General features: G+C 39.8%; 1 protein-coding gene across 1 annotated transcript; it reads left to right on the top strand.

Moving 5' to 3' along the window:
• Nucleotides 1–426: 426 nt before the first annotated feature.
• Nucleotides 427–17,218, top strand: LOC120742202. The gene is made up of 7 exons (XM_040045366.1): nt 427–1,371; nt 3,416–3,632; nt 5,516–5,745; nt 6,422–6,682; nt 6,761–6,867; nt 11,676–11,914; nt 16,953–17,218. The coding sequence occupies exons 1-7, from the start codon at nt 620–622 to the stop codon at nt 17,001–17,003; spliced, it is 1,857 nt and encodes a 618-aa protein (XP_039901300.1). The 5' UTR covers nt 427–619; the 3' UTR covers nt 17,004–17,218.
• The last annotated feature ends 346 nt before the right edge of the window (nt 17,219–17,564 follow it).

Here is a 17,564-nt window from a genome sequence, read left to right as displayed (position 1 = left end):
TCATTCTTTCGTCAACTGCATAATGCAGAGAAGTAATGTTTCCTTGTTTCCCCAGTTCGTGAATTTCATACTTATTGAGGAGGAACTCAATCTTCTTGTCTTGTCCAGTTGTAAGGACACCTTCAAAATCAGGGTCACCTTCCAATGTCACCTTCACCACTGCCTCCAGGATATCTAATCTCTCAGTCAGGGACAGGTGCACATATTCAGAGCCTTGACTCAAAGCCCACAGTGATGAAATGGGGATGCTGTGCTCTTTAAAATATTGTAATGTCAGCTTACTTTGGAGAATTTTCATCCTCTCTTCCAGCTGGATTTGTAAATTTCCATCCTCTTCCATTTTCATCCTGATGTCATACTTTGATAACAGTTCTTCAAACTTCTCATTAACATCTGTGACCTGTATTTAAAAGGAAAAAAATGTAAGTGTAAAAATTAGCAATAGTTTTTTTTCCAAAAAGTTCTGAGGGAAGTCTTTGAGAAAGTGGTTCTTTCACTGATAAAATCCAACCATAAGGTGGATAAAGTTCTCACGAACTTCATTTGCTCAGGAATACCAAAGACTGCCCTTGTGAATGGGTTGAGTGAATTCAGAATTGAAAAACAGTGTGAGGAACACATGCTTCAGTCAGTGGATATGATGACAAGAGAACTCATTCCTGGCCTGATGATGAATTGTATCATGGTTCATAAGGTTTTTGATAGGCTTTCACAGATCTGTGTTGATGTATCTCAACACATACAGAGCCAAAAAAGGCTGTGTCAAATGGACGAAATAGCTAAAAATGTCACAGTTTATCAACAAATGTTGTATTCAGTACCTACAGAGAAGGTCATTAATAACACCTTTGTTCCTGAGCTGTTGCAAAGCATGGAAAAACTACCTCAAGAAAGGACTGACCAGGATGGAAGGCACAGTTTATCAGATGTGAACCGCTTTAAAGATGAACTCATCAACATGATTGCAGAAAGTGTTTCAAGCTTTTATGTTGAGGCCTGTTCTAGGCATATGACCTCCATCATGAGCAAAATGTGCAGAAAAAGCACACTTGACACCCAAAGTTTTCTTGACAATGAAGAGTATAAATATAACATGAAGAAGGTCATCCAGTGTCCACATGAGTCTCTGTCAGAGTCTGAGAAAAAAGACTTGAAGTGTTACATAGAGGAAATTTCTGATGTTAAACACCCTGGTACAGTTTTGGACATCCATGTCCTCACCCAGAGTGATGCTCTAGAAGGCAAAGGAATCAAACTTGTTGTGGTGGACAAAGATGGGAAGAAGCTTTCAGAAGATTACTTTCCTGGAAAGAATTACTCGGCAGGTCATATAGCCCTCCAACTGAAGAAGGAACCACAAAATCCAACACGGTGAGTGACACATTAATTATTTTAAATTTACATAAGTCAAAATATATTTATTAAAATTTAATATTTAAATTTTCTGGGGGAAATTATGTAATCCCTAGGGAAAATTATGAGGTCTCCATCATCATTAATGATTACAAACTGTAATGTTTCTGGCAGCATAAATTATGCCTGGTTAGTAGACTTTTTCTCCTTCTGGTCCCTGACTGTCGAACTACAAAAGTTAATTTTGGAAGACAATAATGAGGTCAGTAATACTCAGAATAATGGTGTTACCCAAAGATGGATGTAAGCCAGTAAAAAAGTCCTTGACAATATAGGCTGGTGAACCAGGCAAAGAATCAGATGTTCACGAGGTTGTCAGAAGATCAGAGTAGCCCTGCTGGGGGAGAACTGGAGCACTTGTTTTAGGCAGAGATGGAAAAGCAGACACATATTCTTGTTGATCTTTTTTCAGAGATGGCCACCAAAATAGTTTTTGTTGTTAGGAGAAAGTGTGATTCTTTTACCAAGTGATAAGACAACTCACTAATATGAGCTGAGTGTATTATCATGGAGCAAGTGCTGGAGGGGACAAAGAATTGAAAGGAGTGTTTAAGAGATCAATTCATCTCCCATGGTAGGGAGCTACCAATGCTGGTTGGTGGGGGGATGTTTGTGTTTTCTGGGATGAAAACAGAGATGGAGTTTTATGGAGTTCAAAGAATATTGCTTATCTAGAGTGTTGAGATGCGTGGGTGCTTGGACACATAAAACAACCAAAGCAGATACAAAGTGCTGTACACAAAAACAAATAAATAAAAAAAACTTAAAAATGTAACTATAATACAAAAATAAAATAGGGCATAGGAGCTACTGCGTCTATGCACCAGCAATTCAGTTTTCTTTTCGGTAAAATGTATACATTTAAGGGCCATCCAAACTTTAACCTCCTAAGACCCGAACTCTTCCATGCCATGCATTTTTAATTTCTCTTTGATATTTGAGCTGATTGGGACCTGATGAATGTAAAAACAAAGAATTACCAGATTTTTTTTTTTTTTTTACCAGATTTTTGTTTCTAAGAAAAATTAATATGAGGTTATTCGTTCAAAATTTTCACAGAACAGTGGCAGTATAATATCCTTGTAAGTGGATATCAGGCCCTTGCAGAGCAAAATTTAGTATTTTGGTTTAAGTAACCCAAAATGTGATGTCCACATATGTGGATGCCAGGTCCTAGGAGTTTAATGTAATCAAGATATACAAAAAGTCATTTAATTTAGAAGCCATCCTATTGCTTCAATGGGAAAAAGCTCAGACTATCAACAGCATATCAGGAAAGGAGATCCGATGCCTGCAGGCTTTGTCAGGCTGTATAGTTGACTGGCTACCAGTATCCCCACCATTACTATCAAGTACTGTCTTTTGGTGACTGCAGGAAGGAACTAATAAAATGACCACAACAGAAACATTCATCTGCAGCCAATCTTCTTCATATCTCCAAAGGAGAAAGACAAGCTCTTCTGATTTTGATTGGCTAAATTTTGGTCTTCTTAAACCCACTTCCTCTTCTGCTGTGCTGTTCTGAGGTGACTCCACTGGAAGTGGAAGCCATCCCACAGATGCACCATTGCTCAAAAATTTGATCTTTTATCCTCATGCTCATAGCAATGAAGGAATCAAGTGAGACTCCAGATTGAAGAAGCCACTTGGATGAGTTAAAACACTTCTCCAACTTAAAACACTACGTCTTGAAGAACAGAATAAATTTACATTAGTACCATGATTAGTTTAACAGTCAGGGGTTGACTGAAAATATTCTTGTTGAATAGAAGATGGCTAGTTAGCAGTTGATACTAAGAGAAGAGAGAAACAGCAAGAGCACAAAAGAGAGAACATGAAAGAGAGAAACATAGAAAGTGGTGAGGCAACACAGGACTAGGTGTCCATGACAATCTGTATAGACTTACACTCTACAGTACTTAAATGCATTTTACAGTGATAAAGTGTTTTTATTTGATATGACTGGTTTCTTGTAGGGTTATTTTTGGTTTTTTTTTTACAGAATGGGGGGATTCTTCTCAAGAATTACTAAGTGGATCCATAGTGAACAGAGCCCATGCAGTGGTCATTTTGAAAACCTGAGACCAGATGGTACAGTGATCCCAGTAAATTCAGAGGGTAAGAACTGCCTCTATCATGCTGTTGCCCAGGCAACCTGCAAAAACCCAGGTGATGTAAGAAATGAGGCGAAGATCCTTCGGAATGAGGTCAAAAACACTGTAAGTCTTTACTGTTGAGTCAAAGTATTCACAACTATCCACTTTATTTTGGTTATCATCAATAATATCTATCCTTTATTACCGTTGCCTAATACATATGATTTCTATGAGTCACCAAAAAACAAACTGATAAAGAATAGGCATTGATCCTGGTCCAGAAAGCAGATTTGATAAACTCTTGAGTATAATCCTGAGCTCTGAGTGGAGAAACTTAGCTCTCTCCATCTATAAGTTCACCTGGGTCCGAAAATAAGCAAGGGCCAGCCTCTCCAGGGTCTTCATCAGGTGTTATGTCAGAGCCAATGGCTTGTTGAGGTCCTTAGTCTATGGCATATTGGGAATGGATACCACACAAAAGTGGCTCTAGCAGTTGGGGTGGGCCAAGGAGGGTGGCAGATGATGAATCAAACCTAGTGTAAAAGTGATTCAGATCATTTGTCCACTCAGTGTCCCTCACTGTTCTTTATTGCCCAAGATGGTTCTAAGACTCCCCCAGATTTTACTGATATTGTTTAGCTGCAGCTGGTTCTTCTTCTTCTTTAGGGTTTTTTTCTCCTCCCTGATTATGCTCATCAGCTCTCTCTGCACACTCTTGAGTTCCTTCTTGTTTCCTGAAATGGAGGCTCTCCTTTTTTGCTTAAGGGCAGCCTTGATGCCAGAAATAATCCACTATTTATTATTTGAGAAACAGCGTACAATTCTGGTGAGCACAGCATTATCTGTGCAGAAAGATAGCACTTCCCACATGGTTGAGTAAGAATAGTTCTTCAGAGCCTCTTCAGTTATCTCAGGTGGGGCCTGCCAGGATACAGCCCGTCTCTACACCCTTACCTACTCATCAGGTGGGGAGGTTCCTGTCTCCGCTGGAGGCTCAGGTGAGCCTGTCCAGCAGTTGCCGTCCTGCTCTGGAGCCTCAGGAGAGTTAGCTCAGCATCCACCTAACCCACTATTACTTCTATCGTTACAACAGCCTATACATCTTCAGCCCTGCAGCCCAGTCACTAGCTCTGTTATCAGCTCAGCCATTTGTTCAGCCAGGGGTCTCTGCACCTGCTAGCCCTGCTTCAGTTCCTGATGGGGGTTCTGGAGAGCCGCACCAGCCGTGTTAGGGTGTGTTAGGGTACCTGGGTCTAGTGACCCAGTGGCTCCCTTAGTTCTTTAGTATCTCCTGATTTCCAGTCTTAGGTTGTTATTTATTTGCCTTCCCTGTGTTCAGTGTTATGCCCTTTTCACGTCTCTTTCTCCGTGTCGGTTCACGTTGCTGTGTTATGTTTCCTGTTTTGTGTTATGTTTCCTGTTTTACTTTGAAGATGTGTTTCCCTCCTGTAACCCATTCCCTGATTGCCCTCTCTGTGTATTTAAGCCCTGTGTTTTCCATGGTCTGTGTCGTGATCTCCCTTATCCTATCCTGTGTGTTTTGTATGCCTGCCTGCCATCATAAGTTTATTTTGCATTTTCAGTTTTGTTACATTTGAGTTCAGCATTAAAGCTGTTTTGAGTTCACTTTTTTGCCTCAGAGTGTCTGTGCTTTGGGTCCACCATTCCTGCCTGCAGACAGCTCATGACAATTGATCTCTAAACTCGAATTTCTTGAATATCTACAAATTTCCTCATTTTCTTTTCCAGCCAGTAACTATGGTAACTGAGAAACAATTTCATTTGTTTTTAGAACAAAAAAAATGCAAAGAGTTTTCATTCAACCTTCTTTCTGGAACAGGACCCAGTGTTTTTATGATGTAACACATGCTGTATGTTGCATATTATTGCGTGTTTCTTGAACAACACGCGTATTCTTTGTAGTGTTCACTAAAAGTCTGTCTGTACAGGAGATGTTGAAAGATGTTGAGGTTACTCATCTCTTCTCATTTTTTATGTCCTCTCAGCTTCAACATAACCTACCCAGATATGCGGAAGCACTGAAGCTGCAGAAAGCATATGAAAAAACCTGCAAATTTCCTGGAAGAAATTACATCTGTGGAGGAGATGAAAATTCACGAGAAATAGCCAAAGAAAACTTTGTGACGATGTTTAGAACATATGCAGATGGTTTAGATCAACATGAAAAAGAAACAATCAAAAAAAACTATATTGGTTTGGTTGGAACGCAATCGGAGTACGTATCTTCAAAGGACAGCATTCAGTGTATTAATCAGTACAGATCTATGAAATAAGGAGGTGCATATAGCGGTGTAAAAGCGTTTGCCCCCTTCCTGATTTCCTACTCTTTTGTATGTTTATTATACTTAAATGTTTCAGATTGTCAAACAAATTTAAATATCACACAACGATAACATAAGCAAACACTGTCTTCTTTGTTACATGTAAATTACATGTACATACACACACACACACACACACACACACACACACACACACACACACACACACACACACACATACATATATGTGTGTGTGTGTGTGTGTGTGTATGTACATGTAGTTTACATGTAACAAAGAAGACAAAAACATAAAAATCTATGTAGGTTTACAAAGCCTTAAGACAGTGAAAACAGGAAAAACAAAACATTTCAAATGATGTTAGTTAGTTTTGGTCACATGAAAATGAAAGACTGTATAAAAGTCTAATTCCTAAACCATACTTATGTTTTAACCCTTGAATTGAAGCTGAAAGGCTGCACTTCAATCCCAGCATGATTATAGATTAAAAAAAATGTGTCCTTGTTCAAAGATGTATGTCCCTAATTGGAAATTATTATCTTATATTATGACATTTAATTTCATATGAATTAAATCTAAGTGGGATTTTTTTTCTTTTTTTTTCTCTAAAGTATCCAGAAAATCCGGAGGCAAAAACCCGGAGAAGGGCCATGTTTGGAAGCCGACCATGTCCCACCTCGATCTATCTTTAAAAATCTTAAAAAAAAGTTTGAAGAAAACAGTGAAATGAAAAGCAACTTTAAACAAAGCAAACCAAATCTTTTCCAACTGGTTGTTAAATGTGGAAAAACGGGGCTGTGCAGAGAGATTCTTAGATCTGATCATAAAGTAGGTCTAACATGGGGCAAGAGAATAGAGTGTTCCAAAATCAGGTGAGAGAAAATCTGTTCATGTTGGACCTAAACTTAAAAGTTCTGGATCTCTAACTACTTTCTATTCTATTCTCGAAGGGACAAGCTTGAGAATGTTCTTATTTCTAAAGATGAGGTAAAACTGCTGAAGATGGCACTGATAGCAGCAGATCCAATCGTTTCAAATAAACTAAGAAAGGATGCCGGTAAGTTACAAAGAAATTATTATAGAAAGTCTTTGCTGCGCAAAGCAAGAAATTGCCGTACTTATTATTTGGCATAAGTACAGGTCAGAGTACCTCATCTTAATACCTTTGTCTAGTAATTTTTCTGCCAAGATCAATCAGATCAGATTATGCTAGCATCCAGCATACCAGTCCGTTTCAGTCAGCCATGTTATGGTGACAGTAATGACAAGGCTGCTCAGATTTTTTTATTTTTTTTTATTTTGGTATCCTAAGTCCAATGGGTTGAAAATGCCAGTAATAAAATGAACCAGTTCTGAGGGGTACAAATTATTTAATTTCTGTTCAATAAACAAATGAATGTCTTTTTAGCAATTTGATGCACAGCAATCAAGAACAGGTTCACAGAGGGGCAGTAACAAGAAGTCAATAGAAGTATACAAAACTGAAAATGAAACATGAAAAAGAAAACAAAACTAACTGGAAAACTAACTCTACCTTTGAAAACACAGAAACGAAACAACTCCCTATACAAAACTCCCTATATTCCCTAATTGGTATTCAAGAACATGCGAATAATCTGGCACTAATTCTAAATATCAAACAACAAAACATGACCAAAATCTGGGTACCATGACATACAGTGGGGCAAAAAAGTATTTAGTCAGCCACCGATTGTGCAAGTTCCCCCACTTAAAATGATGACAGAGGTCAGTAATTTGCACCAGAGGTACACTTCAACTGTGAGAGACAGAATGTGAAAAAAAAATCCATGAATCCACATGGTAGGATTTGTAAAGAATTTATTCGTAAATCAGGGTGGAAAATAAGTATTTGGTCAATAACAAAAATACAACTCAATACTTTGTAACATAACCTTTGTTGGCAATAACAGAGGTCAAACGTTTACTATAGGTCTTTACCAGGTTTGCACACACAGTAGCTGGTATTTTGGCCCATTCCTCCATGCACATCTTCTCGAGAGCAGTGATGTTTTGGGGCTGTCGCTGAGCAACACGGACTTTCAACTCCCGCCACAGATTTTCTATGGGGTTGAGGTCTGGAGACTGGCTAGGCCACTCCAGGACTTTCAAATGCTTCTTACGGAGCCACTCCTTTGTTGCCCGGGCGGTGTGTTTTGGATTATTGTCATGTTGGAAGACCCAGCCTCGTTTCATCTTCAAAGTTCTCACTGATGGAAGGAGGTTTTGGCTCAAAATCTCACGATACATGGCCCCATTCATTCTGTCCTTAACACGGATCAGTCGTCCTGTCCCCTTGGCAGAAAAACAGCCCCATAGCATGATGTTTCCACCCCCATGCTTCACAGTAGGTATGGTGTTCTTGGGATGCAACTCAGTATTCGTCTTCCTCCAAACACGACGAGTTGAGTTTATACCAAAAAGTTCTACTTTGGTTTCATCTGACCACATGACATTCTCCCAATCCTCTGCTGTATCATCCATGTGCTCTCTGGCAAACTTCAGACGGGCCTGGACATGCACTGGCTTCAGCAGCGGAACACGTCTGGCACTGCGGGATTTGATTCCCTGCCGTTGTAGTGTGTTACTGATGGTGACCTTTGTTACTTTGGTCCCAGCTCTCTGCAGGTCATTCACCAGGTCCCCCCGTGTGGTTCTGGGATCTTTGCTCACCGTTCTCATGATCATTTTGACCCCACGGGATGAGATCTTGCGTGGAGCCCCAGATCGAGGGAGATTATCAGTGGTCTTGTATGTCTTCCATTTTCTGATGATTGCTCCCACAGTTGATTTTTTCACACCAAGCTGCTTGCCTATTGTAGATTCACTCTTCCCAGTCTGGTGCAGGTCAACAATACTTTTCCTGGTGTCCTTCGAAAGCTCTTTGGTCTTGGCCATGGCAGCGTTTGGAGTCTGACTGTTTGAGGCTGTGGACAGGTGTCTTTTATACAGATGATGAGTTCAAACAGGTGCCATTCATACAGGTAACGAGTGGGGGGACAGAAAAGCTTCTTACAGAAGACGTTACAGGTCTGTGAGAGCCAGAGATTTTCCTTGTTTGAGGTGACCAAATACTTATTTTCCACCCTAATTTACAAATAAATTCTTTACAAATCCTACCATGTGAATTCATGGATTTTTTTTTCACATTCTGTCTCTCACAGTTGAAGTGTACCTCTGGTGCAAATTACTGACCTCTGTCATCATTTTAAGTGGGGGAACTTGCACAATCGGTGGCTGACTAAATACTTTTTTGCCCCACTGTATGTAACAAGAACCATGCAGCACACCAGAGAATTTTTGTCCCAGTCTTCACCTTCTGCCTCAAAGGAATGTTAAAATACAAATCCAATTACCAAAAAGTAATTTGAAAATCCCAATTTTATTCACAATAGAACATAGACTATATATCAACTCTTTAAAATCAGAAAATCTATTATTTTGAACTTGGTGACAACAACACATCTCCAAAATTTATGATGGAGGGAACAAAAGATTAATTGGCTGCAGGTTAGTAATATGACTCTGCGGGCTTTCTTGTAGTTCCTAGTAGAAAAGCAAATGGGGTGATACATGTTGTGCAAGTTACTCTGGAAAAGTAAGTAGTTATGGTTACTTGTTACTTCTTCAAAAAAGTAATTGAGTTAGTAAATTGAGTTACAATATTATAAAAGTAACTAATTGCTATTAAAAGTAACTATTGCGTTACTTTAAAAAAAATATTTAATGCACTGGGGTCCATGGTATAATTGGCTCTTTTTGACATCTTATGATTTTACCTCTACATTTCACCTTTAAAAACTATTTCTATTGCATTGTTTAGTATCATTCTTTTCAGCACAACCTCACATGTTGAATTCACTGGGTTTTTATTTTTTTTTATTTTGACATACCGTATTAACACATTTAATACACAACCTAAAATCAGACAAAAAAAAATAAAATCCAAGTAGAAAAAGTTTTACTTTTACTGTAACAAACACAAACATTAACAAATCATTTTCATAACTTGAAATGTAAAAATAAATTGTAAATTTTAAAAACCTATGCACACAATGCAGCCAAAACATTTTTTTATAACATTTCACATTATTTACAGAACAATCAGGTGTTCGGCATCAAATAAAATGTCGCACAAATTATTTATGCCACTCCAAAAAATAATTTCTGTCCATTATAAGATAAAGGAGAAAATCCCTAGTCTGATACCTGCTGGCCTGAAAGGCGTATCACTCCTCCTGTTTTCCACCTGGAGACAGTGTTTACGCTGCAGTCTGCCTTTGGTGGCTTTTTGGCAGTAGCTACAACATTCAGCAGTGACCTAATTGGTCTGACATACAAAGAAAACCTATCGACTACACTACACAACACACTAACGACGCAGCACACTAGCTACACACTCCAGACATGCTAAATGTCACAAATCTCTCACATTTCAAAACTCTCTCTTTCTCTCTCTTTTGCTCTTTCACCGCCGTTACTGCAAAAACATCCACCTCTTCTTAAACAACCAAACACCACATGTTGCCATATCATTTTTTGATTGGTTGAGATGGTACGTTTTTCCACTAATAGGAAAGGGTGGGGTTTTTTGTTTTTGCTTGCAAGCGGAGAGTGCTTTTGAGCACTTTCTTTAAAAAACGGTGTTTTACTGTTTCTTTCTGCAGTAAACATAACTATAGTATTCAGGAAAAAAACATTGCTTGTATTTTTTATCATGACTCTAGTTTTACGTGACCCATCAACACAATTTAATATGAACTAAGCATGTTAAACTAGTCCCTCTATTTAGAGTATAATGGCCATGTTAAGCTGGCCTAAGGAATTTTGGCCGCTGCTATTGCAACATAAACTGGACAGCAAAGCCCAGGAGGTGTGTACCAGTTTATCGATTGTTTTTTCTTTCTGGTTTTTCTCCTCTTGCAGGAGTTGTGATGGATTTTCTGTGGGGGTTTTTTGTTCTTTTTTTTTACTGAGGGAAACATTGAGAACCCTGCTAATTTTATGCCAGTTTTCTAAAACTGTACCATGTCTGTATCAAGCCTTAAGATAAAGTATAAAGAGAAACTAAAGGTCAAAGTAACAGGCCTTTGAAACCCACACTAGAATCCTATTAAGGAGTTACAGCATCATAATTTCACTGTGCGGGAATGCAGAGAAAATATTAAAAACTTTTTTGATTTAACACAAGATGGCCCTCCAACACAAGTAATGCAATGATTAATTCAGCCAGTCAGCAGTCAGACCTCCAATTAGCCTTTGGAACAGGGACATGGTTTCATAAAATTTTCCCCACACATGTACAATGTTTAAAGTCAGATTAAATAATTACAAGGGTGGAAAGTAATCAAGTGTCCATAAAGGTTATCACTAACTAATAATCAAACTAAAAGTAGCTACATCAAATATACTTCAATGTGGAAAAACAGAAGTATCTTGAGCATTAAACACACAAACTCAAGTTCATGTGCTGCGCACCACTCTTAAAGGATGGGCCGTTCACTTAGTTCACAACTCTGTTTTTGAGTCAGCCCAGGATATAACACAGATCACACTACCCAGCCAGGATGCAATCCCACACTGAATTATTTCCATTACACGCACATTACTATGAGAACAGTGGGTTTAACTGCACATTTGGCTCAAATTAATACTCAGGATAGCCCGAGAGCATTAGGGTTTTAGTCCAATCAGCTCTACATTACCTTTAAAACAACTTTGTTTTTATACCTGACTCTGTACCATGTTAGAATTATCTTGTGTCATTGTCACAGCAAGTTGTTTTTTGTGTTTAACAAGTAAAATTCATTCACTCTCTCTCTTGTGTTTTCAATGTGATGCCTTAAGGAATTCAGCAACTGGAAATGGAAAAATATGAAAATAAAAGAGATTCTAAAAATAATTATTCCCTGTCTGAAGAATCAACAAAGCGGTACCATAAATTTGGAGACAAACTTTTGTTGGACGGTTACTTAGAGATGGGAATTATAAATGAACAACAAAACAAAGACATTAAAGCTTGGCTGGACACAGAGAGAGAAAACGAATACTTCAAGAACACAGAGGAGTACAACGAACTTAAACAGGTAATAGAAAACTCAGAAACAAGGTATTTAATGTAATGGATTCTAAAGCAAGACTCAGCTCACATACAGCATGTAGTTTTTAAGGCTCCGTTTTACAGGAACACAACTTAAAGCACTAAAAGAAAATTTACAACAAGGTGAACCACTGCGAGTTGTCAGAGAAGAGAAGTAGGTTAATAGTTGTTGCAAGTGGACTTTGAAGACTTAGGAATTAGAATTGGAATTGTTTCAGGTTGTTCCTTGATTTTTCCATGTGGAAGGAGTTAGAGAGGGTGACTGACCTGAGTTTTGACACAAGGTAAGTAGATGCTGCAGGGTGGCCAGGCAGGTGAGTTTTTGTATAAGAGTAAACAATTTCTCTTTTGCAGTAATGGATCAGTTCCAGATTCTTCTTCTTTCCTAATGGTTCATATCCCGCTTGATGCACGGTCTGCTCTTTTGAACACCATCCTCCACTCCTTCCTAACCAGAGCGTCTTCCGCTGTGACATTCACAGCCTTCATATCGTCTTTGATTCGGTCCATCCAGCGCTTTTTTGGTCTTCCTCGTGGCCTGTTGCCGCCCAGATCTAATTGTTGGGCTGTTTTTGCGACTGAGTTCGCAATGGACAACATGACCGTACCATCGGAGCCTCTACTCTCGCATCTTGAGTGCCACTCCCCATTGTTTCCTGACGTCTTCATTCATCACTCGGTCGAGTTGTGTGAGACCCAGAGCCCACCTCAGCATCTTGAGCTCCATTGTGTGAAGAACTTGCTCATGCTTGGTCATCGCTGGCCAACACTCTGACCTGTAGTGTGCCATTAGGTGCACGATTGAGATAAACTGGCATTCTCTTGTTACACAGGACCACAGTGAAATGATGCCGCTTCATCCATGCTGCGTTGACACGGGCTCTGGCGTCTGGTAGACTTTCGCAGTCCAAGGTGATGAGGGACCCAAAGTATTTAAATGGTGATGGTGCCATCAGTTTTCAGAGAGCCAATCTTTCCACACTTGTGTTTGGGTTTGCAGGACTGGACAGTTTTCTGTTTTTGATAGGCTCACGTTAACCGCATACAGGAGGCTCCATGGGTGTGGTGACTGCAGGTCAGTCATCGTGGTGTCCATACAGAGGATGAACAGCAGGGGTGAGAGGGCCAAGCCCTGGTTGATGCACACAGTGATTGGGAAGGCTGGCAATGTTCTAGCCAGGTATCGGGCCACGCTTGTAACGTTGTGATAGAGCAGTTGAGTCCATTTCACATAAGCTTCTGGGACACCGTGGGTTCGTAGCGATCACCAAGTCAGCTCGAGAGGGACCCAATTGAATTGTGTGTACCATCTTGTTTTTCTCCCAGTGCCATGAATATGGCAGAGTTTCTGGATTCAGTTATTAAAGGATTGTTTCAAAATGTTTCTGCTCCCAGCTTCAAACCAGATCAATCTGCTTGTCACTCATTTGGTTCTGCTGTTCATAATGGTGACAGTGAGGCAATTTCTGTTTCCATACCAGGAAAAGTGGCATCTGATAGCCTAGAGATAACTTGAAAGGCCAGTATCAGAAGAAATTATTGTGTTGTGTGCATATTCTACCTAAGATAGCTAATTAATAATTACATTATTGCAAGCTAACCACTAAGCACATTTCACAAAATTAAAAACCTAATGTAACATTTAAGCTTTAAATTTTCAGTTTGTCAAATCTTACTGAGCAGTACTTACCTTTAAATCTCTCTCCTTCCACTCCTGTACTATTTTTCTTATCCTTCCAACTCAGAGTGAAGTTAACTCTTTTTCTTTTCTTTTCCTGTGAAATACAGCAGCTGGATCTTTAGCTAAGATTTGAAATTACTGGCTAAATAATAAACGTTACTTCTTTTAAATTTCAAATTGACTGGTGAAGGCTATGGTTGTCCTAGGTGAAAGGCTTTTTGAAAGAGGTTAGAGGTAAGAGGAGTTGCTACCTTGCTGTAGAGGTATGATGATGGAAGTGGAAACACAGCTGGGACCAACAGATATAATGACACAGTGGAAGAAAAACTAAACACACTGAACACAGGATGAAAGTATCACGGCTGTGTGCAGGCAGGAAAAGGACTCAAATGCAGACTCCAAAAGGCAGACGGGGACTTCAAACAGCTTTATTTCTGGACACTGAAAAACCGAAACTAAACTGAGGAGTACAAAATAACCTAGGCAGGCGAACAGAACACACAGCGGTATGAGGGAGACTGCGACGATGAGCAGGGGAAGATGCAGACACTAAATACAAGAAGTGAAAAGAGCCAAGGGGAAAAAGCTGGGAAAAATGAAATATGTCTCAAAATGCTGGGTCAAAATGACCCAAAACCATGACAGAAAGACTGTCAATATAAGACAGGAACCACAATAAGATGCAAACTAAAGCGCATGGCATGAAAGAAACACACATGGGAACAGGACAGAACGCGGAGTCAAAAGGAGGAGACACAAAGAGGGTAACACAGAACAGTGACAGGAGATGAGACACTGAGGGAGAAAGAGCGAGAGAGTGAGAGAAACAAAGGGAGAGATAGACATGACGGGCTGTGGAGAACATATATGAATACATAAGACAGATGGGGGGCAACAAGGAAAGAAACACGAGGGGTACATGTAAACAGAAAAGGGAGACCAAACACAAAAACCTGACTAAGCGATATATACAAAAATGTGAACATAAATGACAAGACAGGTTGTCAAAGGAGATACGAAGACAAAGACACAAAAGGGACCTAACTAACAAGAGACCATAAACCAGAAATTACCAATAACTCAGTAAATGGTAAATGGCCTGCATTTGTATAGCGCTTTACTAGTCCCTAAGGACCCCAAAGCGCTTTACACTACATTCAGTCATTCACCCATTCACACACACAGGCAATGGCAAGCTACATTGTAGCCACAGCTGCCCTGGGGCACACTGACAGAGGCGATGCTGCCGGACACTGGCGCCACCGGGCCCTCTGACCACCACCAGTAGGCAAACATGGAGTTAGTATCTTGCCCAAGGATATTTGGCATGCAGCCAGGGGGCAGCCTGGGATCGAACCACCGACCTTCTGATTAGTGGCTGACCTGCTCTGCCACCTGAGCTACAGCCACCCCAGTGACAGGGAAATTACTAAATTATAGGAAACTAAATTACTGAACACAAAGAAATCACAAAAACATATTAAGCTTAATACTCTGGGTCAAATGACCCAAAACCATGACATAAGTAGACAAACAGAAAGTGATTTAAGGGTTATCATATAGGATGGAGGCTTTGCGAAGTGGATTTGGTGGAGAGGACTGGATCGGATGGTAGAGGCATAGGTGGTGTGGCTTTGGGTCCAATTACATGGTGTTAGATTGAAATTGAGCATAACTTCAGGTTCAGAAAATTGCTGCAGCGTGTTTTTTTGTTGACCTAAGAGCTGAGTTTGTGGCTTCCAAGCAGGAATCAGTGGTGAATGAGAGCATACAGCATTGGTTCTGTGCCTGCTGAGTCCTTACTGGCAAGATTGTTTATTCACTAATATCTGAATGAGCTAAAATGCTGGGTAAGTAGAAAGCTTTGAGTTACTTTGCAGGTTTGGAGAGCAGTTTGTATTTGCAAGGATTTGTATTTGCCAAGGATTAGGTAAGGCTTAGAAGGTAAGTAAATGACAGTACTTCAAACTGATGCAATTGTATGCTCTGGTTATGAGAGTAAGTATTAGTAAGTATAGTAGTATGGTAAGTATTCAACAGAAACAGGTTAGTCAGCCAGTGGTACTTATTTAGGCACGCTGAGAGTCCCAGAGAAAGGTTCTCCAGAGGATTTTGAGTCAGATTTTACACTTTAGGCACAACCCAGAAACTAAACAATCACTACTGTTTAGTTTCTGTCATCATGGAATAAAGGCAGTGAATCTTCGAGTAGGTGTAGGTAACAGTGGGTCTTAACAGCTTGGCAGACAGATCCAAGGCAGATTTTCCAGTGGTGTCTTTGGATGGAGGAAGGGGCAGGCAAAATAATACAGTCTTCTGCTAGGAAAGGACAGCAGATTAACATACTGAATAATTAGCCTGAGCTACACTAGCACATGAGTACTTTAACAATCTGATGAGGAGCAGTAGTGAAGGAAGTTTAAGTATTAAGCTTGACTAATGAATTTTGTTATAATAATTTTTCAAATAATTCAAACTCTCTTTTAGAAAACAGTTATTGAGACAGTGAGATGGATCTGCTCATTTTGAATGTTTAATGCTTTCTAATACAGTGGTCCCTCGCTATAACGCAGTTCACCTTTTGTGGCCTCACTGTTTCACTGATTTTTTTGTGTGTGCAATTTTTGCTTGTTTTTGTTGGGGTTTTTTTTATACAGAGTATTGTGTTCTGCGTCCTGATTGGCTGTAGACCATTGTCAATCAATCTTGTGCCGTCTCTCCTGTAGAGTGCAGAATGCGTTTAGCTTGTCAAATTTACATAAATCTACGATCGCTAGCAGTGTGACTCTGAAGTGCTCTACTGTATGTTTGCAAGTTTTCTCCTCAACAAACACAACAATGTCGACAAAACATTTTGTATCGTCAAACGCACCTGCAGGTGCCTTTGGTTTCATTCAGTAATACTGCACTTATACAATGGATCCCCCTAATGATCCTCTACCTAATCACACGAGCCAAGGTGATGAAAACGGGTGTAGGTCATTAGGGGGTCCATTGTCCCTCTCGGGGGGATACTCCCACAGGGCTTAAATCTGGGACTTTCCACCATTTGACCCTAGAACTGAAGAAGCTTCTCAGATGAGAGGTAAAAGGACTTCAAGCAACTTAAAGAAGTCCAGACGCTTTTCTTTCCAAGCTCCTTAGACTACGATGACCTGGATAACTGAGAACCTTCACTGACATCTATAATAATTGTAAAAAATAAAGCTGGTTACTTTGTGGATTTCACCTAGTGTGTGTTATTTTTAGAACCTAACTCCCGAGATAAATGAGGGACCACTGTACTGATATCCTCACATTTACCTCACGTATTTTTTCACTGTGCACATTTTTCCATACTAAGGTGCTTGAAGAAGAAGATGAACCTGAGTGCCATGGGATACGTTGCATATAAAAATGAAGTCTTTGAGGATCTGCTGGACTTTGTCATCACTGACCACCATCACAACCAGCACAAGACTGAGCTTAACTTTGAGAACCTCAAAGTTAAATATCAGGTGATGCAGGAGTGTTAAGGTGTATTCCAAAATGAAAATAGAGGAGATTGTTATTGTTAATCTACAAAAATAATTTGTCATTTCTTAAACACTTTTTTGCTTTGCCCCCCCCCAGAAAAAAAAGAAAAGACAAAAACACAAAAAAGCACATATTTAAAAATGTGTCTTTATCTCTCAAGCTCAGGTCCTCTACAAGAGGCCTGGGAGCTTGAGGGTCCTGTGCAGTATATTTGCTGTTCCTATGATTGCACTCTTCTAGACAGAGGTCTTGGATGTTGTTCCTGGGACCTGCTGGAAACAATCGCCTAGTTTGGGGGTTACTGCACCAAATTCACCAATTAACAGTGGGATTACTGTTGCCTTCACCTTCTTCATCTGCTCAAGTTCTTCTCTGAACCATTGGTATTTCTCAAGGTTCTTGTGTCCAGTTGGTTAGTCGTCACCAATTGTCAGTCTGT

Source organism: Simochromis diagramma, unplaced genomic scaffold (genome assembly GCF_900408965.1).
Source record: "Simochromis diagramma unplaced genomic scaffold, fSimDia1.1 OVJJ01000220.1, whole genome shotgun sequence".
Taxonomy (NCBI): Eukaryota; Metazoa; Chordata; class Actinopteri; order Cichliformes; family Cichlidae; genus Simochromis; species Simochromis diagramma.
This window is presented reverse-complemented; position numbering and strand designations above follow the sequence as displayed.

Excerpts from the sequence above, each read along its gene's own strand:
- LOC120742202 (XM_040045366.1), top strand. The coding sequence starts at position 620 with ATGCTTCAGTCAGTGGATATGATGACAAGAGAACTCATTCCTGGCCTG. Across the intron at positions 1,372-3,415 it reads GAACCACAAAATCCAACACG|AATGGGGGGATTCTTCTCAA; the intron begins GTGAGTGACACA and ends TTTTTTTTACAG. Across the intron at positions 6,868-11,675 it reads TAAACTAAGAAAGGATGCCG|GAATTCAGCAACTGGAAATG; the intron begins GTAAGTTACAAA and ends TGATGCCTTAAG.